At 38.4% G+C, this 26,819-nt stretch overlaps 1 protein-coding gene across 11 annotated transcripts in view; it reads right to left on the bottom strand.

Moving 5' to 3' along the window:
* The window catches only part of CAMK2D (calcium/calmodulin dependent protein kinase II delta), a 292,904-nt gene that overhangs the window by 8,218 nt on the left and 257,867 nt on the right, over nucleotides 1-26,819 (bottom strand). For all 11 annotated transcript variants that reach the window (XM_027103580.1, XM_027103579.1, XM_027103576.1 and 8 more), the window contains 2 exons: nucleotides 26,709-26,757; nucleotides 4,350-4,425 (listed from right to left, as the gene is read on the bottom strand). In XM_027103580.1, coding sequence (XP_026959381.1) covers nucleotides 4,350-4,425; nucleotides 26,709-26,757 — 125 coding nt within the window. The remainder of the gene's footprint in view (nucleotides 1-4,349; nucleotides 4,426-26,708; nucleotides 26,758-26,819) is intronic.

Here is a 26,819-nt window from a genome sequence, read left to right on the forward strand (position 1 = left end):
AATTAACTTAAAATTAATGAGAGATTCAAATGCACATTAGTTTTCTTTTTAATCCTAGAAATGTAATTCAAGAAAAACATATACTATTTTAAATATTCAGAGAAAGCCAATGGGCTTTCTTGGAAAATTTTATTTATTCAATGAAGAATTGTTAAACACCTACTATGTAGCAGATATTCTTTGAAACAATTATAACACAACAATTAATAATGGAATGGAAATAAATACGAAGTGCTCAAAAACCAGATGACATATATATGAGAAAGGAAAGTTGAGCTGGGCTTTCTGGAATGAGTAGGAGTTTTCCAGGTGTGTGGAAGGGGGTAGGCAGAGGAGGGCAGCAAGTACAATGGCAGAGTATGGTTGGGGAATGATGGGTAGTTGCTTGATATGGTGAGCACTGGGTCTGGGCATGTTTATAAGTCCCGTGGAAACAGAGGAGAAAATATTTCCTTGGGCCTGTGGTGATCAGCTTAGGCTTCTCACAGAAGGTGCCGTAAAATCTGGATTTGAAGAATTAGTAGTTCACAAAGTTAGATAAAAGGAATACGTACTGAAAGATTTTGGATCATTTATTAGTTTGGTGGGGCTACATCTAATTTCGTATGGAAATTGCCCATTTGGGAGGAAAAAATGTTTTAACTGTTCAACAGAAATGCAAGTTTCAAAAGCCTCACTCATTATGGTTCTTGAACGTATGGTTCACAGAATTTTGGAACTGATTTTTTTTGTTTTGTTTTGTTTTTGTTTTTGCGGTACGCGGGCCTCTCACTGTTGTGGCCTCTCCCGTTGCGGAGCACAGGCTCTGGACGCGCAGGCTCAGCGGCCATGGCTCACGGGCCCGGCCGCTCCGCGGCATGTGGGATCTTCCCGGACCGGGGCACGAACCCGTGTCCCCTGCATCGGCAGGCGGACTCTCAACCACTGCGCCACCAGGGAAGCCCCTGATTTTTTTTTAAGAATACTTTTAAAGTAAAAAATCACAGTGGTTATTCGTTGTGATAAAGAAAGCCTTAGTTGCGGGTGGGGTGGGTGTGGGTGGGGATTTTAAACTTTGCCTCAGACTTCCTGGGGGGCAGGTATTAAGGCTCAAAGTTAAATATACATAATCTCTTTCTAAGTAGTAAAATGGGAAAAACAGTGTTCCCATGGTAACAGGACTTTATTCTGCCAGGGGCTATTACTTTATCTATAAATATGACTTTTGGTTGTCAACGTTAGTGAATCAAAATTTTTTACTACTTTATATCAGCACCAAAATCACCTGAGAGGGGCTTCCCTGGTGGCGCAGCGGTTGAGAATCTGCCTGCTAATGCAGGGGACACGGGTTCAAGCCCTGGTCTGGGAGGATCCCACATGCTGCGGAGCAACTAGGCCCGTGAGCCACAACTACTGAGCCTGCGCGTCTGGAGCCTGTGCTCCACAACAAGAGAGTCCGCGATAGTGAGAGGCCCGTGCACCGCGATGAAGAGTGGCCCCCGCTTGCCAAAACTAGAGAAAGCCCTCACACAGAAACGAAGACCCAACACAGCAAAAATAAATAAATTAATTAATAAACTCCTATCCCCAACATCATAAAAAAAAAAGTCACCTGAGAATCACTGTACTATGATGGACCTTTTTACCCAGCCATTGAGTCAAAATACTTGAAAACTTGTTCATGTGTTCTTTCTCTCTCTCATATGTTTCTTCTATGTAAGTAATGTATGTATGTATCTCTCTCTCTCCTATCACAGGCTTTGGATTAATAAAAGATTCACAAAGCTGCCACTTGACCTGTGGGTGTGTATGCTCTGAACAGGTGTTCTAAGGACCAGCTGACAGGGCTGTACCAATACATTCTACCATGCAAAAAGCTCCCAAATGGAAGGTCCTCTTGGATTACCCCTGGGTCTGAGTGTACAAAATCAAGCCAGATTACAGGCAAAGGAATTCGTAAACTGATGTGATTCCAAGGAATTGCATTATTTAAAATACCCTATTTTAAAGTGTCAGAATATAGGAAACGCTATATTTTGCCACTTTTTCCTGGCTAACAACACCAACAAAACACACTCTACCAATCCGCAGGGGAATGTTATTCCAAAAGATTTTTATCCTAAGTATATTATATTGGAAGAATCATATTGGGTCTAACAAAGTTATATCAGCAAAAAGAATAAAAGGGAACAGGTCTTACGGCACAGAATTCTAAACAGCTCTTTAATAACTGTTCAACTGTTTAATTCTCTGACAACAAACAGTGTTCTTTTAAACTCCATTTCTTACTATTTCTTTCATTCTAAGTATACTTTTATTAGGTCCTGTTAAAGAATTGATAAACACAAATACATATATATGTATATACTTATGTTTGTATGTATTTGCACACACATTAATTTATAAGAAGCAGTCCTGGATTTAATTTAGTTCTTATATTCAGTTACTCTCTTCCATATTTTATATTTGGCTAGCTATTTGTAACTGATGATAAAAAATATCTTCTTATTATACAAAACTTGGAAAGAAGCAGGAAATAAAAAACACAGTTTCATCTCCCAGAGGCAATATCTTTTTTCCTTTTAAAAACCAATTTGTCATATTTCATTCTGTTTTTATATTTTCTCTTATGTAGTTGGAATAATTATGTACACACACGTTTATATCCTGCTTTATCTTCAGTGAATACTCATAAGCGTTTTGCCAGATCGCTAGAAATTCTGCATAAGTATCCACGGTTCCAAACACACCACAGATTAATGTTACCATAATGTTGGACATATAAGCTGTTTATAATTTTTCACTATTTTGAATATTGATTCCATAAATATCTTTGTTCACACTTTTGGTCCCTGTTTTAAATTCAAAATCCCATGTTAATTTTTTTTTTTTTTTTTTTTGCGGTACGCGGGCCTCTCACCGCTGTGGCCTCTCCCGTTGCGGAGCACAGGCTCCGGATGCGCAGGCTCAGCGGCCATGGCTCACGGGCCCAGCCGCTCCACGGCATGTGGGATCCTCCCAGACCGGGGCACGAACCTGTGGCCCCTGCATCGTCAGACAGACCCTCAACCACTGCGCCACCAGGAAAGCCCTGAGTTTTTATAACTAGGAACATAGGGTTAAAGTAGTGATTTGAACCTTTGGAAACACTTCCTGGTATATAAATGCGACCCAAATCCCTGCTGTCACCACCACTCTGAAAGTCTGTCCCCATTTATACTCCATCAGGTGGTGGGAAAAGTCACTATTGTCCTGCAGTATCTGTGCCCCTTTGGTGATCAGCGGAGTTTTATCTGTGCTGATTTGATCGGCAGAAAACCCTCCTTCAGATTTGCACACAACTAGTGGACATCAACATGCTTTCATTAGTTTACTTGTCATTCATATTTCCTCTTTTGCTAATTGCTCAGTTCCTTTACCTATTTTTCCACTTTTCAACCTTATCTTCTCAATCTAAATTAACTTTTGACATGTTTTACACATATTTTTCTGTTTCTTTTTTGTCTGTTTTATTTTGGCTTTAAAAAAAATTAAAGTATATTAAGTTTCATCTATTTAGGTAGCCTAATCATTTCACTTTTTCATTTCACTGACTTCCCCTGCTTTTAAACTTAGATCTTTCCAACCAGAGATCAAACTCTTTTCTGCATTTAACACTTTCATTCAAGAGGACCTCACTAGTATGGTATAAGGGGAAAGCTGAGAACTGATTTTTTTTCTCCACTCAAATAACTAACTTATTGACCCACGTTCTTTGCACAATAAGCCTTCACGCCCTATTTGAAAGCTTTACTTTTATTTGATCAAAGTGACTTCCTTTAATACCTATGGTAAACTTTAAATTTAACATTAGAACCCTTTCTTCAAATAAAATTTTATCTAAGAGGCAAACCCCTAAAAGAGATGAAGATATAGTTGAGCTGTGCTGGCTGGAAAGGGAAAAGGCTGCCAGATGCTGCCTCCTAATCTCTTTCTCTGTCCCATCACCTCTGCAGAACTGCGAGGAAAAACGTCTCTTAAGCCAAGTGAACTATTTACGTGCTTTCGTGTTTCTTGTGTGTTTGCTCTCATGGATTGCTCTGCCTGGAATGCCTTCTCTCGCATGGAGGTGCCAGAGGGTCAGGCTTCTGTGCACTGACAAAGAAATCCCCAATCTTCCTATCAGAAGTCTCATCTTCTCTCTCTGAAATCTTAATTACATTTATTTCTCTCCTAGAGGCACCTGAGTCATGTATACGTTGGAATGAAGCTATTGCGGGTGTATCAAACCTGGCGTTAAATATACACGAGTCAGGTACATTGAAGAATGCATTCATATAGAAAATACTTTGTCATATGCATGAAAGCAAAATAAATGTGCCTCTACTCACGTGTAAGCTTCAAAGTCCCCGTTGTTGATAGCTTCGATGAGTTGTTCAGTAACTTTGATAATCTCTTGCTTTCGTGCTAAAGGCAAAGATAAAGAGTTGGGTGAGAATAAAGGGCAAAAGCCATATAAAATTACTCTAATGGTACTGCTATTTTCCTTAAACAGGGTATTACCAGTTAAGACACATCCCTCTCAGAATCTTGGTGTTATCCTCTCTACAATCTTGCTGCTCAAGCGCACAGGTCAACATTAGGTCCCTCTTCTGGGAGCCTGGCAGAAACACAGATTCTCAGGTCCTACTCCAGACCTACAGTTTCAGAATCTGTATTCTACCAGGACCCTCAGGTAAGCATGTTCACATTGGGGAAGCACTGCTGCCCTCCCTCTGTTAGAAAACAACAGTCACCCAGAAGGTCAAGGCTATATTTTAAAAAAGTAGTTCTTATTACCTTTACCAACATGATTGAGTTTACGAACATTCTTGTGTTATTTTAATCTATCTTCACAGTATAGCTGACATCTTGCATTGAGACATTTAACTTTAAGTATTTGCATTTTTTTATTGTTCAGCTCAACTAACCCTGCAAAAGAGGATGCTAACGCTGTAATTGCCATCATATTTAGATAAATAGCCTTCCGTAAACTGTAAATTGGAAAAACAAGGTATGAATCAATGCTGTGGATGGAGATGGAAGTCCCCCCGTATGGCTGTCAACTCTGACAACAAACATGATTTGTTTCTATTTCTAGCCCATAACTGGTAAAATTATTAACAGTTGGCTTGGCTCAAATCCCACCTACTTCATCTGCCTCAAGTGTTCTTTCCCTTTGTGGAAAGCCTACCTTGTATTATTCATTGGGCAATTAAGCATATACTATATACCATGACAACTTCTTTAGTTAAATTATTGTTTTAAATTGTTACTAAACTTGGTTTACTGTGTAATGTCTTCCTAGTTAAATTAAAAGCTCCCTGTGGGCAAAGAACATGTTATTTCTTTGTATCCTCGAAAAAGCTTTATCCAATGTCTTTAATAAAACAGATGCTCAATAAGTTGAATTTGATCAACTGATTTGATAACCTTTTCCTGATTTCAGAACAGTATTCTCTTACTAAGGAAATAAAGCCATGAAATATTTTAAAAATTAAATTTAATTGAATTTTGTTTAAAGAACATTGTGATACTTTCTTAAATCACTGGAAATAAACTGGGGGTAATCACAAAAAGTTATTCCATCTATCTTAGATAGGCTGCTATTCATCATAGAAAAAGCTGAAGTCTGGTTTTAGTTCTTATTGATTAAAGTCAACCAGTTTGCATTTCTAATGAATCTGATCTTTTTTTTAGCAGATTCTTAACCACAAACTTAAAGTTTATATTCACTTTCAAAACTCCAGGTTATTCCCCTCATTACTGAACTGCAGGAGACTGAGCCCCCTTGGGCTTTGGCGACCCCATCTGGGCAGTGTTTATTTGTTGGTTGATTTTGCTGTGCCGGGTACTTCCTTTCCCATTTGCTATCATTTTGTAACACACATGCTGACCCTCTTCCCTTCCTCTTCTTTTCCTTGGGAAAATACAATGAATAAAGACTTATCGGTACAAAAAAAAAAAAAAAAAAAAACCAAAAACTCCAGGTTATCCAGGTTGTGATATTCCTTATTTAAAACAAATGTCCTGGTGCTTGGTGATCACCTAGATAGGAGGGATAGGGAGGGCGGAAGGGACACGCAAGAGGGAGGAGCTGATTCACTTTGTTACAAAGCAGAAACTAACACACCATTGTAAAGCAATTATACTCCAATAAAGATGTAAAAAAACAAAAAACAAATGTTCTGTAAACCTAACTTGACTTTACTGAGATTATATGAGACTACCTTATAAAATATGGTTTGTCCACAAATGGTTGCTAACAATGTCAAGGTTGATAATGTCAAAAAATAATCTCCATACAGGTTAGATTCCATATTCAGTTATTTACATAATTTCATTTATATTGAAAAAAATAACATAAGGTTTCTTAGCTCCTATACACACCTAAAACATTTCTTGCCCATGATCATTTGATGAATGAATAGCTATAATATACCGAACATCAAAGCATACTGACAGAAGTAGTGGCAGGGAATAATTCTGTAATAGGGATGGTGCCAATGGCACAGTTTAGCTTAATTTAGTTAGGCAATAAGTGATTCATCTGTCTGTAGCGTCAACAGTATGAACATTTGGCAAAAACGCATGACAGCTGACCCAATTCTGGAATATAAAGGACACTGGTGCAGAGGAGTTCAGAAAATGAGATTAGAAAAATGTGACTACCAAAACTTCCTCCTCGTATTAAATCCTCATTTAAAACTAATAGATTTCTTAGGATGCTATGTGGCTAATAGGAAAAAAAACTACAGTTTAGAAAACAATGTTAATTTTTTAGAATAAAAGAAGGAAAAAATGAACATAAGATCACTGCCCTTTGAAGAGCTTCATTAGGCTAAGAGTTAGTTTACAAAGTGCGAACAGTTCTGGGTCACCTTCTGAAGTTCCTGAAAGTCTCTAGATTCCTTCAGAAGCATAATATCCAATTAGAAACATCAGTGTACATGGCCATGTCTCACTCTGAACCACTATGGAAACACTCATTAGCTCTTCAACAGTCTGCATCCTACAACTGGCTTAATTTTTGTCCTGCATAATCAAAGCAACACAAGTGGCCTTCTTAGTTCTTATTTTCAGAAACAGTGGTGCTGTAGCTGGCAGGACGGCACATGGGAAGTAGCCAGAAGGCTTCTGTGCTGCATCATCATGAAAGCAACGTGCCTCTCTTGGCTCAGGAGGGGCCTGGAACTCAGTAATCTTTAGAGTGCTTGTTTCCCTGGAGCAAAGGCGCTTGAGTGAGTCAGGGCAGCACATGACAGCTGACTCTTTAAAGGAAAGCAGAAGGCTGGGAATGAATCATTTGTATATAGAAGTCTGTTGTGGTTGGAACTGTTGCCACAGTGACCTAGAGGAAGAAGGAGGGTTTGATGCGAGCTGTATCTCCTCTAGCCAGCAGTGAGGCTGAGGAACAATCACTGCGCAAGGTGCCTGGATGTCTATGTTCTGGGGGGAGGGGTCACTATCCTCTGGCCTTCCCTCTTCCTGAATGTCAAGTAATGGCCACTCCGGAAGTCAAAGTGGGGAGAGCTTGAGAGGTGTCACTAATTACCCTGAAGGCGAGGGAAGAGTGTACCAGTAAGGTGTTCCCTGAGTACCAGAAGCTTCTAACCTCATGGCTAGACACTTAATCACAGGGAACTGATTACCAAATAGTTTTATTTATAGAATTGAGGTGCTCAAGCCTATACCCACAGGTCCCAAAGTAGTTTCTGGGGATTTCCAGGTTCCTAGGGGAAAGGCAGGAGAGAAAAGCAAGCGGCAGAAATGCTCCAGATCCTGAGTGCGATTACTTTCCATGCAATTCTGCAAAAGAACTGAGAACACTGCCATGTTCAAATTCATATTTTTTGTCTCTTTATTGTTCTAAAGAAGCCTGGAAGAGAAAGATAAGAGTGTGAATGGGCCCAGTGTTTAAAAAAAAAAACAAACTCAAAAACCAAAAAAAATATATCCCTGGGAACCGAAAGTGATTATGTAATAAAACAACTGATAGATTTCAATATTTCTCAAGCATTATCAGATCTGAGCATCAGGACAATTCTCTGAGATATGCAGACCGATGTTACCTCTCTGGTTAACAGAGAAGTACAGAGTACAGGCACTGCCCAAAGGCACAGAGTTTGCTGATGACTCCTTTCTGCCATCTTGAAATACTCCCCTTTTTTCTCTTTTCTCTGCTCTCATCATCTCACTCTCATTTGCAATGTGGACTTGAAACGTTTCAATTCCTTTTAAAGGCTCGGTCTGAGGCCCTCTTACCATATACTGTTATCCCTACGGTTCTATCTACACCAGTGTTCTAAATTGCTGTCTGTATCCCATGACTCCCAAATTGTTACCTTGTTTCTAGACTTTTCCTCCAGGTCTGTATGTCTGTGCCTATTTTGGAATCTCCGTTTAGATATCTTTAATGCGTCTGGAATCCAACATACCCTAAACTGAGCATATGAACTTCTGTTGCCACAAACCTATTTGCTCTTCCAGGGGCCTCCATCCAGGTGAACGGCATCATCCACCCAGATGCACGAGCCAGAAAGAAGCCTGGGGATCATTTTTGACTTTCTCACACCCTGACTCCGAATCCAATCCTTCAAGCCCTATTGATTTTGCCTTTTCAAGGCCTTACACATTAGTCCACTTCTTTTCTTCTTACCATCACTCCGGTACAAGCACCCATCATTTCTTGTCCAGAAAAATTATCTGAAGAGGGACTATGAAACCTCGTATAATCTAAACCCTGTCCATCCCACCAGCCCCACTCAAAGGCTGCCTTACTTTATCCTCTACACCCCACCCATGGCGCCTTCTCTCAGCAATTCAAAATGACCATGCTTCCTCCTTTGCAGCTCTTCATGTGAGCTGCCCTCTCTTCTTGGGAAAGTGTCCCCCATTATTGCCTTCATTTCTTTTATCAGCTTTCAACTCACCTATTATTTCTTCAAAAAAATCCTACTTGGAGTCTCATTTTAGGAGAGGTCCCCGTGTTATAAGTCCACACATATCCTACACCTGCTGTTTAAAAGCACTTGGTACACTTGTACTTACGTACTTCTTTGTGTGTATTTGATCAGTTTTCTCTATTATTATGTTGTAAACTCCAGAGGGGTAAGTACCTCACCATTACAACCCGCATCTAGCATAGTACATGGCATAGAGTAAATGTTCAGTACATATTTGAATGAGCAAACTCAAGTGCTTTCTTATCCGATCATCCATGAGTCATATAATTTATCCTTAGCAATTACCGTGTTGTTTCCCAGGGTATGTCTTCAGCCTCTTCCTCGTTTCTTTCCTTTTTTCTTGGTAAGCTCATTTATTCCTCTGGCTTTGACCATCTACTGAAGACTGCCAAATCTCTATCACGGACCTTAAGTCTTTCTGGGCTCCAAGTTCATTTTTGTGACTGCAATCTAAACACTCCCTGTTGTCCTGGCATTTCACACCTGGGGTGCTCAAAATTGACGTCAAGCATCTTCCTTGCAAAATCTGCTGCTTCTGTTGTATTTCTCATCTTGGATGGTGGCACCGTAATCTACTCAGCTGCCTACACCAAAATCCTTGATGCCTCTTTGCAATTCCTCATATAGTTGATCACCGGCTCCTCTTTATTCATCCAAATCTTTCTCAGATCCATTTCTTCCTCTCTGGGCTCATTGCCATTGCTCTGATTCTGGCTGTCGGATGTTCCTAACCACTCCTGCCCTGAGGTCTCCCCCTTCTCCTCCCATACCCTCTCCTCACCAGCCGCTCCACTCCTCACTGCTGCAGAATCATCCCTCTATAGAACAGAGCTGACCGTGCTGTTACCCCACTCTCTGGAAGCCAAAGCTCACACTGGTTTGTTCTTTTTTGTTTTGGTTTTTGCGGTACGCGGGCCTCTCACTGTTGTGGCCTCTCCCATTGCGGAGCACAGGCTCCGGACGCGCAGGCTCAGCGGCCATGGCTCACGGGCCCAGCTGCTCTGCGGCATGTGGGATCCTCCCAGACCGGGGCACGAACCCACGTCCCCTGCATCGGCAGGCGAACTCTCAACCACTGCGCCCCCAGGGAAGCCCTGTTTGTTTGTTCTTTAAAGGTTTTCCTACTCTATTTTTTTCCAGCTTCATTTCCCGACACTTCTTTTCCCCCAGGGCTCCCACATAACCTATTCTACAGCTACACCAAGGGGCTCACTCTTTCCCAACTAGTCCTGGCTCATTGATAATTCTGTGCCTTTTCTCTCGCTGTTCCTTCTGCCTGGAAACTCTGTCTTCTGCCTGGAAATCTCCCTCAATACTTTGCTCCAATGTCACCTCTTCTGTATGGACTTTCCTGAGTGTTCCAGATGCAGCTATTCAATCTCACTGTGGTCCTCCTATAGCATTATCACAGGATGTTCACAGATCTGACCAGGACATGACCACTTTCTACCTTTTAACACCTAGTATTGAGTAAATGTCTCAATGCATGCACATATGAATACATAAATACATGGATAGACAATGTATATAAAGTTCTTTGTGCATTTTAATGCATTAGATAAATGCCAAGTATGGAGGTGATGATGATCATGTCTGGTAGCAGCCTGGCTGTGATTATGCTAACTGGAAAGGCATTCATGGGTTCTGCGCATCTCAAAATCAGCAGAATTACCACCATATATGAGGCCACGGTATTTCCATGGGGAAGTAATCTGTATAGGTCTAGAAAGATTAAACTAGGCACATCTATCAATGTTTAAACTTATAATTTCTTTTAAGAGAGTTGAATGGAGAGAAAGAACCAAGTTATTTGAGCTCAGGCTTTTTCTGAATCTTTGTTCAGATTTTAAATTTATTAGTTTGAGGTGAAACTATTTAATAATAAAACTTATTCAGAAGACTAGTTGGCCTACAATGGAACTTGGGTTAGGAAATAAACTGAATTTATACATGCAATTTGAGATTCACTAAAATGTTAGCAGAGTATCGAATATTAAAATCTTTTAGTGGGTTACAAAATATTAAAATCTTTTATGGGTTACAAAATATTCAGTGATTAAAAGTTGTTTATCTTTTTTTATATGTATCATCTTAGCTTAGCAATTCTACTCATTTACTCTTTGTCAATATTTATTCTATTATTCTCTCACATAAATCGTACCCATGTTTTCTTTGGTCAGTCTCCCAAGGCAATAGAAATAAAAGCAAAAATAAACAAATGGGACCTAATCAAGTTTACAAGGTTTTGTACAGCAAAAGAAACCATAACAAAACAAAAAGACAACCTAGAGACTAGGAGAAAATATTTGCAAATAATGTGACCAGCAAGGGCTTAATTTCCAAAATATACAAACAGCTTATACAACTCAACAACCAAAAAACAAACAACCCTATTGAAAAATGGGCAGAAGACCTAAATAGACATTTTTCCCAAGAAGTCAAACCGATGGCCAACAAACACATGAAAGTATGCTCAACATCACTAATCATTAGAGAAATGCAAATCAAAACTACAATGAGGTATCACCTCACACTGGTCAGAATGGCCATCATCAGAAAAACTACAAACAATAAATGCTGGAGAGGGTGTGGAGAAAAGTGAACCTTCCTACATTGTTGGTGGGAATGTAAATTGGTACAGCCACTATGGAAAACAGTATGGAGATTCCTCAAAAAACTAAAAACAGAGTTGCCATATAATTCAGCAATCACACTCCTGGGTATATATCTGGACAAAACTATAATTCAAAAATATACATGCAGCCCTATGTTCATAGCAGCACTATTCACAATAGTCAATATATGGAAACAACCGAAATGTCAATTGATAGATGAATAAAGATGTGATACATATATATAATGGAATACTACTCAGCCATCAAAAAGAATGAAATAATGCCATTTGCAGCAACGTGGATGGACCTAGAGATTACCATACCAAGTAAAGTAAGTCAAAAAGAGAAAGACAAATACCATATGATGTCACTTATATGTGGAATCTAAAATATGACACAAACGAACCTATCTATGAAACAGAAACAGACACGCAGATGTAGAGAACAGACTTGTGGTTGCCAAGGTGGGTGGGGAGGAATGGACTGGGAGTTGGGATTAGCAGATGCAAACTATTGTATATAGAATGGATAAATAACATGGTCCTACTGTATAGCACAGGGAACTATATTCAATATCCTGTAATAAACCATATGGAAAAGAATATGAAAAAGAATGTATATGTATGTATAACTGAATCACTTTGCTGTACAGCAGAAATTAACACAACATTGTACATCAACTATATTTCAATAAAATAAACTTAAAAATTTTGCTCTATTTAATTTAACTACTCCTTTCACGTTTCTCAGAGTTATTGGGTACCTGCCTGCCAGAGACTTGAAGGACAGGGAGGTTAAGTGACTTACTCAAGTCATCCAGCAAATTCAGAAGCTGTGCCAGGGCTGGAGATTTATCTGGTTGAGGTACTGTCTGCTGTTTAATTCACTAATCTATGTTCCTTTCCAGCCCATAGTGCCTCATTCAATATTTTGAAATCATAAACTTAAATAAACTACCTAAATGTCTTTGAACTTCCTCTGGGAAGGTGACTGATGACTTAATTACTGAGCCAGAGTTGTAATTAATTAATACACCAGTTCCACAAAACTGGGTATCCCATGGTTTTATTATCTTTTTCCATGCTGCCATTAACAAAAATAACTCTTGGGAATAGTTTTTATTTTAGGCAAATATACAAATTAGGATCATTTTCATGTTCTGGGTAGTTTTATAGAAAAAAGTGCCTATCAACTCAGCTATGTTTGGAGTTTCCTGTGCAATTAACAGCTTGTTTCTTAGTGACTACTTTTATTTCACTAGTTTGATATATTAGTTAATATTTAGGAGAGTAATTTCCATTATTTTGGCTTTTAAAATCAAAGTCATCGAAGTTTCTGGAGTTGATTGGTTTAATACTCTATTATATAATATTTTATCCAAATATAACACCTGGAAATTACCAAGCTTCTAGTCAAGACTGCTTTTCAAGAAATTATTGTAAAGCTCACTTATCCATAATTCACTTGTTCAATAACACCAATATTCAGCCTTTTAATTGCTAGAGGCCCTCAAGATTTAAAAGATAAATTATTCAAATCATCTTTGTACTTTGCTCTATAAAAACCTAACTACTCTGAATTTCAAGGCGTAAATTGTTAATTGGGGAAGAAGTACTACTAGTCTTAGTCCTGTTAAATTGCTATGGTCTGACAGTAAATGATTAACAAATATTTAAGAACAGAAAAGTCTGGCATTGGGATCATTTAGTGTAAGTGAAAATAGGTTTGGATTTTTTAAAAAGGTTTGTGAAGATATCACTGGGTTACAAAATATGGCTGTGTCATTCCTAAGATGAGTCTGAATCTGAAGATGAAAAAAATATTTACTATTTTTTTTAAAGATTAAAGGATGTGTAAAGTATTTATAAAGATTTTCATTAAAAATGGCTTACATAAAACTTTCAGGGTCTAAAGAAGCTATATATAGTTATACAGAACATTTGCTGATATGAAAGAATTCAGTCCATCCACATTAAAGTAATTGGGTAACTTTTCTGCCACCTGCAGCTGACTTGCAGAAGCTAGAAATAGGACAACATTATGAATACCATTGAGTGTTCTAAGTATTAAGATGTTTTATGAATTAGATAGGTGTGGTTCCACTTCCAGTTAAGAGTTTATGACATGGAAAAAAAAGATTTTAATAAACTGGTTCAAAGAATCATATCAACTTCTTAGATTTAAGATTAAAATTGTAGTCTCCGGGCATCAGGTGTATATATTTGCATGATAAAAGAAATACTAGGCATTCTCAAGAGGTATCTCTTTCTTCCACTGCAGAACCAAGGTGATGGTTAAAACTACTGTCTCAAAAGAAAAATCAGACTAAGAAAAGAGAGAATGAGACTTAGGATTTTTAAATATTTGGAAAGTTATTTTTTGCCTTGTTTTTGGGGGGCTTGTTTTGTCGTGAATGAAATCCAGCTTTCCCCAAATCTTGGAACTGTAATGATTCCAACTAACCCCTCCAATCAATTTTACATGATATTAGCCAAAACAGGGCATGTATCTTTCAGGTCAAAAGTAAATGCCAACCTGTTCATGCTCTGTCCTTCAGTATGGACAGGCAGTATGGACAGGCAGTATAAAATATTGAGAAGAGTTAAAATCTTGTGCAGCCGTGAGTGTAGGCTTTTATTTTTTTCAATGATTTCTACTGCTGTTGCTCAGCTTATAATTAATTTAGTTTCTTTTAAGTAACCTATTCCTTTTAGAAAAAGTATAAAATTTGACTTCAATGAAAAACAGAATCCACTGTATGCTTAGATAAGTTTATTTATAACTCTACTTTCCTGAATAATTTAACTGGTAGATTCATGAATGCTCCCTTGGACCAAGAATGCAGGAGCCTAGAAGGCTATCCGCCATGGTAGAGAACCGTCATATATCTTTGTTCATTTTGCAAAAAGCAAAAATAAAAAACGAACAGAAAGATACACCAAAATTAATTGAAGTGTGATGTCTTTGGATTTTTTTGAGAAAGCACCAGGCTGACTACAGTTAGAGTATTAAAAAATGTTATTCTGTGACTACATTTATTATTAAGTCCCATATATTTTTTTAAGGTCTTTTCCCCTTGTTTCCAGGTTCACACAAGTTCCTAAATGCATTTCAGTATTTCTCACACCAGTGTTTGCTTCAATGAGGTTGACACTAAGCAGTTTCCTCACCCACCACTGTACAGATCATACAGATATTTTAATTATAAGAACATCATTTCACTTCTTTCGAAGTGTTAAATAATACTCATCTCATTCTGACCAATTTCCCTTGACGAGACTGACAAGATAAAACAGCAGATCTTACTACTGCTCAAGAATATGCAGCAGCATCTGCTCTCATTGTAATTCCATGCTTTCTAGCTAATTCTCATCTTCAGCAACTTTCATTGCAAAGTCTATCATTATCCAATCCATGCTTCCAGAATCATTGAATGGAAACTGCAAGAGCAGATCAGGTTTAGTGAAGTGGAAAAAAGAGAGGCCAATTCACGAAATATGTCATAGAACCCAGTCACACCACACATTGTTCAAAATAACTAGAGCATCTACAATCAACAGTAAATTAGGGAACTAGTGAAAAAAGTTAATGGAACAAATAATGTATCTATAGTTAAGGAATGTTTCTAATTTGGAAAATGATGGGAAATTAATAGACTCTCTTGATAAGTCAACTGTATAATGCATTTGTCTACAGCATTGTAGATCCAAAGGTCAGGGCTCGATGTAATATATGTGCCTATATGCCTAACTTTGATGATCTGATGATTATTATAGCCTTCTGAGATGTCAGACCATGGATTGAAAAGGCAGAGCAGTAGTCAGTCTGGATAAATTTATAATGGGTTATCACAACTTGCAAGACATACTTAAGGTTTGGAGGAAAATAACCTATTTTCACCACACACACACACACACACACACACACACACTCACAAAATGATGTGAATTCCTGTAACTCTTCTCATGTCCCCATGCATTTGACAGAGAACAGTGACAAGACTCCTAGGACCAGGAGTCATTTCTGTGATTAGTTACTACATTTTTCAAAACTTAATTTGGGAGGGTGAAAATATCTTATCAGACCAAAAATTCTTCAATGAGTTTTCATGGCTAATGCTTTTTATTAAAGTGATATACCTCACACTGGCACTATATAACCGCTTTAGCTCTGGGATATTCTGATCTAAATTCAGCTTAGAAAACTGATTTAAAAGTATGTGGACCAAAAAGGTTGCCTACCATTTCAGTAAAGTACAAGAATGTTGTTGCCATCAAGCCATCAGCCACTGCAGCCACCCCTGACGGTGCACCCTGAGGGGAATTCAGGATGGAAAAAACCAGGATACTGGCCCTAGATAGTTAAGATGCATATCAAAGGAATAATTTCAACGAGCCCAGACTCTTGCATCTTCCCATACATACAAAGCACTAAATTCACTAACTTGGGATGTCTGTTTTCGTGTGTGTGTGTGTGTGTGTGTGTGTGAGATATTAGCAGTAATCTTTTGATGTTCCACTAATTTTTTTTTTTCCAGCAAAAACTTCTACATACCCTGGCTCTTCCCTTACCTCTTTGGGACACTTCCTCAGAGCTATCTGAGAGGCTGCCTCCCAGGCTATAGTCCTCAGTAAAGTCCTCGAACAAAACATAACTCTCAACTTTTAGATTGTGTAGTATTTTTTCCTGTTGACAAGTACTTGTTGGAATATCTTGGCCAAATTTTACAAGACCAGTAAATTTATTCTTGTTTTAATCAATGTGAGTATAGAAAGAATTACATTTATGAACTATATATTTCAGAACTAACAACATATTACTGTTGCTTTCATTTATTCTAGGATATATTATAAATGTAAATTATCATAAAATGTAACAGTAGATACATATTTGTGAGTATGAAATACTTTTTTCCATTATTTGTTGAATATAAAAGATGAACATTCATCAAAGACACCATTCAGGTTATCTGATGAGTAATTAACAGTCCACACTTAGAAACTTGAAGTTCCAGGGGGACAGACCACTTAGAACGCCTGTAAGGGTTATCTTCAGCACTTGCATAGGCAGATTATACAACACATCACAAACCACTGAAGAGGAAATTCTTCAATAATTCACAACACTGCTCATGTTAGAAAATTCTAGTACAGACTAAAAGGATCTTACCAACTCAGACACAGGCGCTTACACATTCATCCCAAACAAACGTTGTTTGTTTTATCCTCCATAACAAACAAGCAAGCACCACACTTCATTTTTATTAACTGTTCATATATTTAAATAGCGTTAGTAAGTTCCATCTTAGTCTAATCTTTTTTTTTTTTTTTTTTTACTTATAAAGGTTATAAATGAAGATCTTCTATTTCCTGAAGAGAGATTTAAAAACACAATCTCATATGCTCATACCATTTCTACACTGGTCACAGTACCTCTAAAAAAAATCACTGGGGTCTCTTTAAATAAGCTCTTTTCTGTCATTAGAGACTGTTAAGCTTTTCAGAGGTAATTCTCTATTCTTCAGCAGTATCTTTACATTTTTGTTCACCGTAACTCTATACAACGTAATAGTATACAATTTTTTTTTAATTAGAATACTATAATTCTCAGTAAACTAGCTAAGTAGAGAGTAAAAATACTCTGTACTCAAAATAGACACCACCACAGCAAGTTATTTTCCCCAACTGAAAACATTCTCTAGCTCAAATTGAAAACAAATGACATTCTGGAGCAGAATTTCTTTATTTTCTTTCTTTTAAAATCTGAAAACACATAGTGATGATGGGTTTTTGTCTATTACTCAAACTTTCCCTAAAATCCCAAATTCTCTCCTTAACGTTTGCCATCCGTGTTGTGCTGGATAGACATAGTGTAAATAACCACATGTAGTGATGTTAATGAAGAAACCAATAATCCTGTAATGAATTACTTCAAAAACAAACAAATAATAGGTCTTTCACACTTAAGCTGTTAACTTCTGTCAAGATGGTTAGTTTCCCTCTGAGGAAACACTGAACTGGCTAATCACGGTCTCCAAGAAGGACATTTTATGTTATGGTTCTTGAGATAGTTTGCTTGAGAATTTGGCATAGATACACTCCTTTAAAAATATGTATTTTACTTTTGTCGAAAACAATCAGCCTACATACTTCTCTTTTATTCTCATCAGGGATAATCAAGACACACTCAAAATAAGCCAATTTTTCAAAACACGTGAAAACATCCAGGGATAAAAGGATCAGTTTAAATGAGGAAAGACTGAGTCATTACTTAAAATGTTATGTTTAATTAAAAACAAAATATGTCTCTAAACTCAAAAATTTTAAGAGTTCAAACAAAATTAACTTAATGCAAAAACCTCATAATTAATTTATTAAGTGCCTACTACATGATATCATGGAAGCAAAAAACAGTGAATTAAAATAATCTAATTGTTTAAAATTCATGACAAATTAAAATAATACTGTTTACCTTAATAAAAGCTTTTTAAAAATATTGGCTTTTGTTTTAAACCAAATATGAATTTATTTTCTGTACTTGGGCAGCTTCTTTGTTTGCTTATGTAAGTAGATTGGCTGGATTGTGGGTTAAGATTGTGGGTCTTAACGTTTACAGATGTTTACCCACTTATCAAAATAAACGGCTTAGAAAATAGAAACACTGATGCTACAATAAAAATCACAGGTCCCTTTAGATTTACAGACTCTTTTAGTAGTGAACCTCTGTGCTTATATCATGTACTCATAGGAAAGAATGGCCAGAATTAATATAATTAATTTTGCTGACTATCATGGGCCAGGCATTTAACAAATATTACTCTAGTTAACATGACTACGTTTTGTTATTGTTATTATTGTTAGGTTTGAACCATACGAAATCTTTACTTCTGAAGGTAAAAAATGGTTAAGTATTGAGACATCATTATCTCCACTGTACACAATATGACTCAGAGAGGTTTACATGGGCAGCTGGATCGCTTAGCTCATAAAAGGCTGGGCTGTAATTCAAACCTACTATCTTTGACACCAAAACACATCCTCCATCCAAACAGGAAAGAGGATCCTGTGACTTACTTTTGAAATTTTCATTTTCTATGTTTTTAGTTTCTCAATTATGGGGTGGGGGCAGGGAACATGTGGACAAAAACCTATGGAGATAAAAAGTTGAGATGTGATCATAACTTTTAGAGAATTCTAGTCTTTTTAGTGACTACTAGGACATGGCGTGGTTGATTTCTATCTTATTTCCTTTCTCCATCAATTAAATACTTATTATTCCTACTCTTGCCAAACACTGGTCTAGATACTGTGGATATAAATGTGGACAAACCAGTCAAAAATCTCTGCCCTGAAGAAATTTATATCCTAGTAGGGGGAGAGAGACCGTAAGCAAATAAGTAAAATACATATTCCAGATAATGATAAATACTAGGAGAAAAGGAAAGCAGAGAAGGAGAATGGGAGCACTGGATTTGGAGGGAAACAATTTAAAACAGGGTCATCAAGGAAGATCTGAGAGGGTAACATTCGATCAGAGACTAAAAAAGAGAAGAGGCAGCAAGCACATGGAATCTGTATCAGGACATATTAGGCAGGGAATGGCAACTGTAAAGGCCCCGAGGCAGCAACCAGCTTGATACATATCAGGACAGTGTTCCTGAGACATCTATAGCAGATGAAGTCAGACAGTAAAGGGAGGTATAGCTGGAGGAGGTCCTGATCACTGAGGGCCTTATAATCCATTCTAAAGACATTGGCGGCCAATGGAAACAAGACATAATCTGATATATTTTAAAAGCATTACTCTGACTACTGTGTCGTGAACAGACCATAAACAGGTAATACCAAAGCAGGTAGACTGGCTAAGAAGTCATGTCAATAATGTAGGCTAATGATGCTTTTGTGGACTAGGGTGACGAAAATGGAGTTAGTGAGCAGTAGTCAATTAAAAAAAAAAAATTGAGTGTACTTTGAGGGGAGAACCCGTAGGATTTGCTGGTAGACTGGGTATATAAGGAAAACTGAGGAGACAAAAAAAAAGCAATACCTATAACTAAATCTGTCTTTTTGTACCAAATATGATGCTACTTTTCATATGATGGACGGGCACATTTTGCTTAACAGCACTGACCAAGGGAAAAATGTTACACTATTACATATCAAAAGAAACAAAGAAAAAATAGACTACCTGATTCACTAAGTGTTAAGGATAAACATTCATGTATCTTGGAAGAAACTTTCTTTAACATAGAGTAAAATTTTAATGCAAAAAGCCATTCATTGGGGAAAGGGACCAGCAGATATAATTTCATTTAAGAATGTACTACATGACAGAACTCCTTGAGCAAGGGTTTTTTGGCCTCAGCCTAGTCTATCATATCTAGTACATAGTAGGTGTTCAATGGTCTTTTGAAAAAAACTAATTGAATCCGAATTTTCCAAATGGAGGTCTCTTTGTTAGGAATTACATGTGTTACATGCATCTGAAATTTTCTGTATTCGCTCACATGACTATTTGTAGCTATGTCCTTATGTTTGTTTTTCAATGAATATATTATTCTTGTTTTAGAATTATCTGGATACAAGCCAGAAACAAAGAAGGTACACTATCACGCAGAATCATCTTTATCTTTTCTAGACTTACTCACGAGGGCAAGAAGTGTGGCTATCGCCTCTGTAGAGCACCTTACACTGCAGGTGCCCACGGAACATTTGTTGCACTAAATTGAATAATGAAAATACCATTCCAAATGCAAATAAATAAAAACCCTTTACTTCTAGATAGTGTCTTCTATAAAGCGCCTTCATTCATGTGTTTGTTGGTTGCTTTCATTTGTTTTGTTTTGATTTCAGACTTTGTTTTAACCTGGGGTTGATAAGAGTTCTTGACCTCATAATTGGTCAGCAGGGCTAAACAAGCCTGAGGCTATCGCTGACAAATTTAAGATTCAAATCTCTCAGAAGGCAAAGAGTAAAGAGAAAAACAGAGCGAGTGCGGAGGGTAAAAAAGGATGTGAAAACAAAAGAGAAAATGAAGTAATTTTACATCGGTGGTAGAATGGAATGAATTCTGCATCAGTCCTATAAGTTATGGATCTTGATCTAAATGTTAAAAGATCAACAGGTAGACACACACATGCAGACAAGAATTTTTCTAAATAAACCTTTTTAAAAATCAAAGTTTGGATTAGAAACCTAAAAGAAGTTACTGTACACTGTCCTACAGGTCTTCTAAGACGCTTTCAATCTAATGGAATGACATAATCATCAAAAGTCCTTAAATACAATATCCAGGAGTTTCTTAATTTGCAGATTCCCTTGAAGTAAGAAATGCACGCAAGGCCAAGTGCTGAGTTACAGACTGCTTAAGGTGGGAAGGGGACCGGCATCAAGTGGTCCTCTGCCCCAGGGCAGCCTACACAGAAACGATGATTTGCACTAAACAGCAGAATTTGAGTATTTAGTCATCATACTGTCCACTACTGTCCAGATTTACAAAAGACACTACTGTCCACTACTGTGATCTGTGTCCAGATCACAAAAAGCTCACTAATCAAGTGATTCTGTAGATTAGCTGAGACCATGACATCCAGGTGTCATCATATACCAGCCTCCAGTCAAGAGATAAGGCTGTCAATACCTGTGTCCTTAAACTGGGCCTTATGCAAACATTCTACGCACATTACCATCACCTACGTGTCAGCAAAAGGAAAAAGAGTATAAACGAGCATGAAGTCCCCACATACAGCCAGTCTCACATTTCTGCAATACATTTCTGCTTGCGGTACAGAGCTCCACTGGCCTAGAGCTGTAAGAAAGATGAAATGCAGCACGAGATCCAAGCAGCTGCTGAATGCTGAGCTGAAGTGAGATGCCGGAAGCAGGATGAGTGACAGAGATCACTTAAGGGCACACAGGAGCCCAACGTCGACAGGGGCTGCACAGCTCTGGCATCCTGTGAAAAAGCAGTGGATGGACCAAACTGATGCGCACGCATCAGGAAGAAGTAGCTGACTCTAAGCAATGGTGCTGGGCAGGCTAGGAGGTGGAGAGACATTGTGGCACACAGCAGCAGGCCCTACAAACCGTTGCTATAGCCACAAACCAAAGGACAGTCTTCACATGTACACAGCGTCAAAAGGACCACTTTAGGTACACCCACACCCCCTGAGAGCAGTACTGCCATCACTGCCATCCAGTCATGAAAGGCCACTAATGCCAGCTGTTTGACAACACCTGGAATTAATGAATTACTAGACATATATTCAAAATGGAATGATTATTTCATTAACTTTGGACCGAAAAAAAATCATATTTTGAAAACACCATAAATTCTAATAGAAAAAAATTTTTTCTTAAGTGTATAATGGCCTGTTATTATCACAGTGCTTCTATGGTAATAACTATGCTTCATTAAGATGCTTGTTTGTTTTTAAACTATTAGTATCTCTCTGTTACACTGAATTTATTGATGTAGCGTTAGAGATAATATTTGGGTTGAGTACAGGACAAAATTAGGAAGCTGCTCACAAGGTCAATACTAGGAAGTCAATACGTTGCCTTGGAGAAAGAAAACACAGGACCAGAAGCTTTTCACAAAGAACAGTTGTGAAACAACACAAAGTCCCTTAGGGTGACTGTGAGTTGGGGCAGAAAAATGTTGTGGTTATAACTCAACGCTGAAGGTTTTTAAGAAAAAGAAAGTAAAAGGACGTTTAGATATGAAATACACTTACCTTGGGTCTGACTTTTTCAGTAAGTTTTCCTGATATTTATTGAATTAAATGTGAGAAATGGCTTAAATGATAGCACAAAAGATACATATAAAGTACACGGAAGAATGTTTTGCCTGAGGTGTTGAAAGCTCTTGAATAAGAGAAGACGTGGAGCTCAGGCAAACAGTAGACATTTAGTAAACATTCCCTGAATGAATGAAGAAGCTGAGATAGTTTAGATACAAAGCAAGAGTGACCAGGGACGGGGCCTCTTGAAAGCCAAAGGCCATTCTGAATGGAAACTAATACGCAGAGTTCAAGGAAAATGGGTCTTCCCCAAATCCCCGCTCTCTAGGTGCTCTAGGTTCCACTGAATGGAAAGGACCGTCAATCTACTACAACTTCTGCTTTCTTCCTCCTCTGACAGCTGCTAGTCTTTCTACCTTTTTCCTCCAGAAGAGGCCAGAAAAGGGTACCCTGCTGTTGGTTCACCTCGTTTCTTCCTCCGGTCAGGTCACCATGATGTGTTTTTTTTTTTTTTTTTTTTGCCGTACGCGGGCCTCTCACTGTTGTGGCCTCTCCCGTTGTGGAGCACAGGCTCCGGATGCGCGGCCATGGCTCACGGGCCCAGCCGCTCCGCGGCATGTGGGATCCTCCCGGACCGGGGCACGAACCCGCGTCCCCTGCATCGGCAGGCGGACTCTCAACCACTGCGCCACCAGGGAAGCCCTCACCATGATGTTTTAATTCCCCCTCCCCACGTCTCTTTACAGTGGAGGGGAGGTAGACCTGTCCCTGCCAGGCTGGTCCTCAGGGATGGGACGGAATGTGCACCACACTGGCAGGGGAAGCATGCGATATGGTGTTCAAGGGATGCGTACACCACCACGAAACGATGCCAGTCGAGGTGCTGGTGTTGGGGGGGCGCCCAGCAGGAAGGAATGGAGCGTGTGGCTGCACGGAGGAGTGCACTATGGGAATATGCCTTTAAGAGTATGTTAAAAGTTGTGGTGTTTCACCCTGATAACAAGGCTGTATATAGAAAGGATAGAGTTGGAAAGTGTGTGTGTCAAAGAAAAGACATGCAGTTTTGTGGATAAGATATAGTTTTGTAGTGAGGGTATGGTTTTGGTCAGGGGATATAATTGATTGGTCTTTGTGAGTTCCTAGATGTTGGATATGTGTGTAACTTTGGGTTCTAACAGAGCTGGACAAAAAACACATTCCCTACCGGGCTATTCAGAGCTATGGCAAACTCTGAGGTAAAGAGAAAAGAGTACAGTCATTCAAATGTATAAATATATGAGGGTCTTTCTGAAAGACAGTGCGCTAATAAACGGAGAGATTCCCACACAAGCCTATCACCACCATAATAAATATATCAGAAACATTTATGACCGTTTTATGTGCCACCTGTCTTACAGTAAGAATGATGGCCTGGGTGATCTTTCAAAGGATCTTCAAGTCTTAAAGTTTTCTGATATCATTCAATATTAAAAAGGTTAACCACCCAAAGACCGCATGGGTCTTAAAAAGAACACAAATGAGGCCTAATATATATATGACTCTGTGGCCACATCCACCCTAGGAAAATAAAGCAGACACTTGAAAAATTTATGCATTGAGTTTAAGGAAAGGAACCAAGGCACTTTGGGCTCACTTATCAACTGGACATTTCTTTTGATTTCAATATTATGCTTAATTTCTCTAACATTTGGTGTGTGTAGACTCAGCATAACTATAGAGACAAATACTGTCTCAATTTGGGAAATCCCAGCGGTGAGATGAAACCCATATCATTGTGATTTCAAGAGAAGAGCTGTTTTCTGAGAAGTACTGATATAATTTCATTTCACCAAATTAATATAAGCTATAAGGCGAGACTGTCAGGGACTCTGTTTATATATTGACATTTACACACATTCACAGCAATCACCCTAAGCCAATATGTAGTATAGTGAAGAGTCCAATTCAGGTGAGAAAGACCACTTATTAAAACCCTGCTTGTAATCACCTAAGAATAAACATATTCCTCAGAGGATGACTTGCATACAGTGAGGTGTTAGTATTCTCCTAATTTTATTCAGTTATTTAAAGGTTCAGTCTCACCAGTGAATAATGCACAGGTTATTTCTTCTTTTTGATTCCCCTTCAGGAGAAGAATGTAAAAAGTCATATAAACATTTTGTTTGGGTGAAAGAGCTAATGAGTCCAAAATACTTGTAAAGATGATGCTTTCTGAATCACTGGGAAAGCTAAATGGCACATCTGCTTATTTGGTTAAAAAAAATCTCTTTATCTAATAAGACTGGCATCAGTGATTCATAAAATTTCTTCAGTTCAAATTTTAGCTCAGAGGCAAGAGGGAGATGAATAGACCTACTAGGGCTTCCCTGGTGGCGCAGTGGTTGGGAATCCGCCTGCCAATGCAGGGGACACGGGTTCAAGTCCTGGTCCGGGAAGATCCCACATGCCACGGAGCAGCTGGGCCCATGCACCACAACTACTGAGCCTGCGCTCCAGGGCCCGCGAGCCACAACTACTGAGCCCACGTGCCACAACTACTGAAGCCTTCACGCCTAGAGCCCATGCTCCACAACAGGAGAAGCCACCGCAATGAGAGGCCTGCGCACCACGACAAAGAGTAGCCCCTGCTCGCCGCATCTAGAGAAAAGCCCACATACAGCAACGAAGACACAACACAGCCAAAAATAAAATAAATTAAAAAAAATAGAGCTACTAAATAAAATCCTCGACACAGCTATCCACCTTTCCACTGTAAATAATGACTGACTACTTCTAGCAAAGTTAGATCAGTGCGCTAGTAATCTAAATAGAGACTACAATTTAAGTGTCAGCTGTTCTGTACGACCAAAGAGGAAGAAGTCAGCAGAGGTGCCTAGCAACTTGTGGTCTACAGTCATTTTTATTTCTTTCTTTCTTTCTTTCTTTTTTTTTTTGCGGTACGCGGGCCTTTCACCGCCGTGGAGCACAGGCTCCGGACGCGCAGGCCCAGCAGCCACGGCTCACGGGCCCAGCCGCTCCGCGGCATGTGGGATCCTCCCGGACCGGGGCACGAACCCGTGTCCCCTGCATCGGCAGGCGGACTCCCAACCACTGCGCCACCAGGGAAGCCCCATTTTCATTTCTTAAATAGCCTATATGTCTCCTTGACCTGAGAATTTCCAGGTTCTTTATTCTATAACATGAATACAATTTTTCAAAATTATATCTTACCAATGCTACCTACAGAATTAAAGCCTATGGGGATACTATTAGGTAATAATCTTTCCAGATAATGTTTAATTATCTGATGGATCATTTCTCTGAATTTGTTTTATACTTCTTTTCCCTTAATACTTCTGTTTTAAATATCCCTGTTTTACCATTCTTTTTCTGGAATGGCTTCTAGACAAGTGGCCTGTAGGAATTGTAGTTACCTATACTAAATTAAAAAAATAAGAATACAAAACTGCATAAACAATTGCAGCAAAATTAACACTTCTAAAACAGCCCTGAGTGAGAGAGGGGCATGGACTTATATACACTACCAAATGTAAAATAGATAGCTAGTGGGAAGCAGCCTCATAGCATAGGGAGATCAGCTCGGTGCTTTGTGACCACCTAGAGGGGTGGGATAGGGAGGGTGGGAGGGAGACACAAGAGGGAGGGGATATGGGGATATATGTACAGCTGATTCAATTTGTTATAAAGCAGAAACTAACACACCATTGTAAAGCAATTATACTCCAATTGCTTTTTAACAAAGATGTTAAAAAAAAAAAAAACCAGCCCTGAGACCAAAAAGAAGAAAACTGACTGCAAATGTGTGTTTAGTATGTACGTGCAGAGGCACTGAGAAGATGCTGATAGAACTGCTGGCAATGACTCATATATGGAGCTAAGGGAACCTGGACAAATGAACTGAATGGAGATCAAGAATATATTAGAAAAGTGCATGAAAATCTAGGTTTAAAAGGCTGACAAATGCAGAATTTCATTGAAACCCAATTGAGACTACTGAAAGTTTCAAAAAATGGTTATTCTCATGCTCTGTTCTTGAATATAAGTTGTTTTCTAGACATACATATACCTTTTGTATTACCTTTTGACTGATATATTTAGAATTTGATATTATGATCCCAAACATTCATTACTAGTTTAAAATCACAATGTCCTTGAATATACCATATGTTGTCTATAGTTTAAAGACAGAGAAAAGAATATAATGTGAAGAAAAAATGGACAAAATCAGTACATATAATTAAAATAATAATGTACTTATAAAAAGAAAAGTAATTTTGTGTCTCAGAATAGACCTAGTTCCTAAACTTATTAGTTATTTAAAACAAATACTTTTCTTCCGAGATATATGTAACTCTGAGTTGGGATTTTCTATTTCGGGTTTAATCGTACCTTTCACATCTTCATCCTCAATTGTTGTATTTGAACTCTCAGTTGACTCCTGTTGAGAAGAAAACATATTTAAAGTTGCAAACAATGAATAGCTTGACTTTCGTTTTTCTC

Source organism: Aethalodelphis obliquidens, unplaced genomic scaffold (assembly GCF_003676395.1).
Source record: "Aethalodelphis obliquidens isolate GAN/ISIS:26980383/991018 unplaced genomic scaffold, ASM367639v1 scaffold6, whole genome shotgun sequence".
Classification (NCBI taxonomy): Eukaryota; Metazoa; Chordata; class Mammalia; order Artiodactyla; family Delphinidae; genus Aethalodelphis; species Aethalodelphis obliquidens.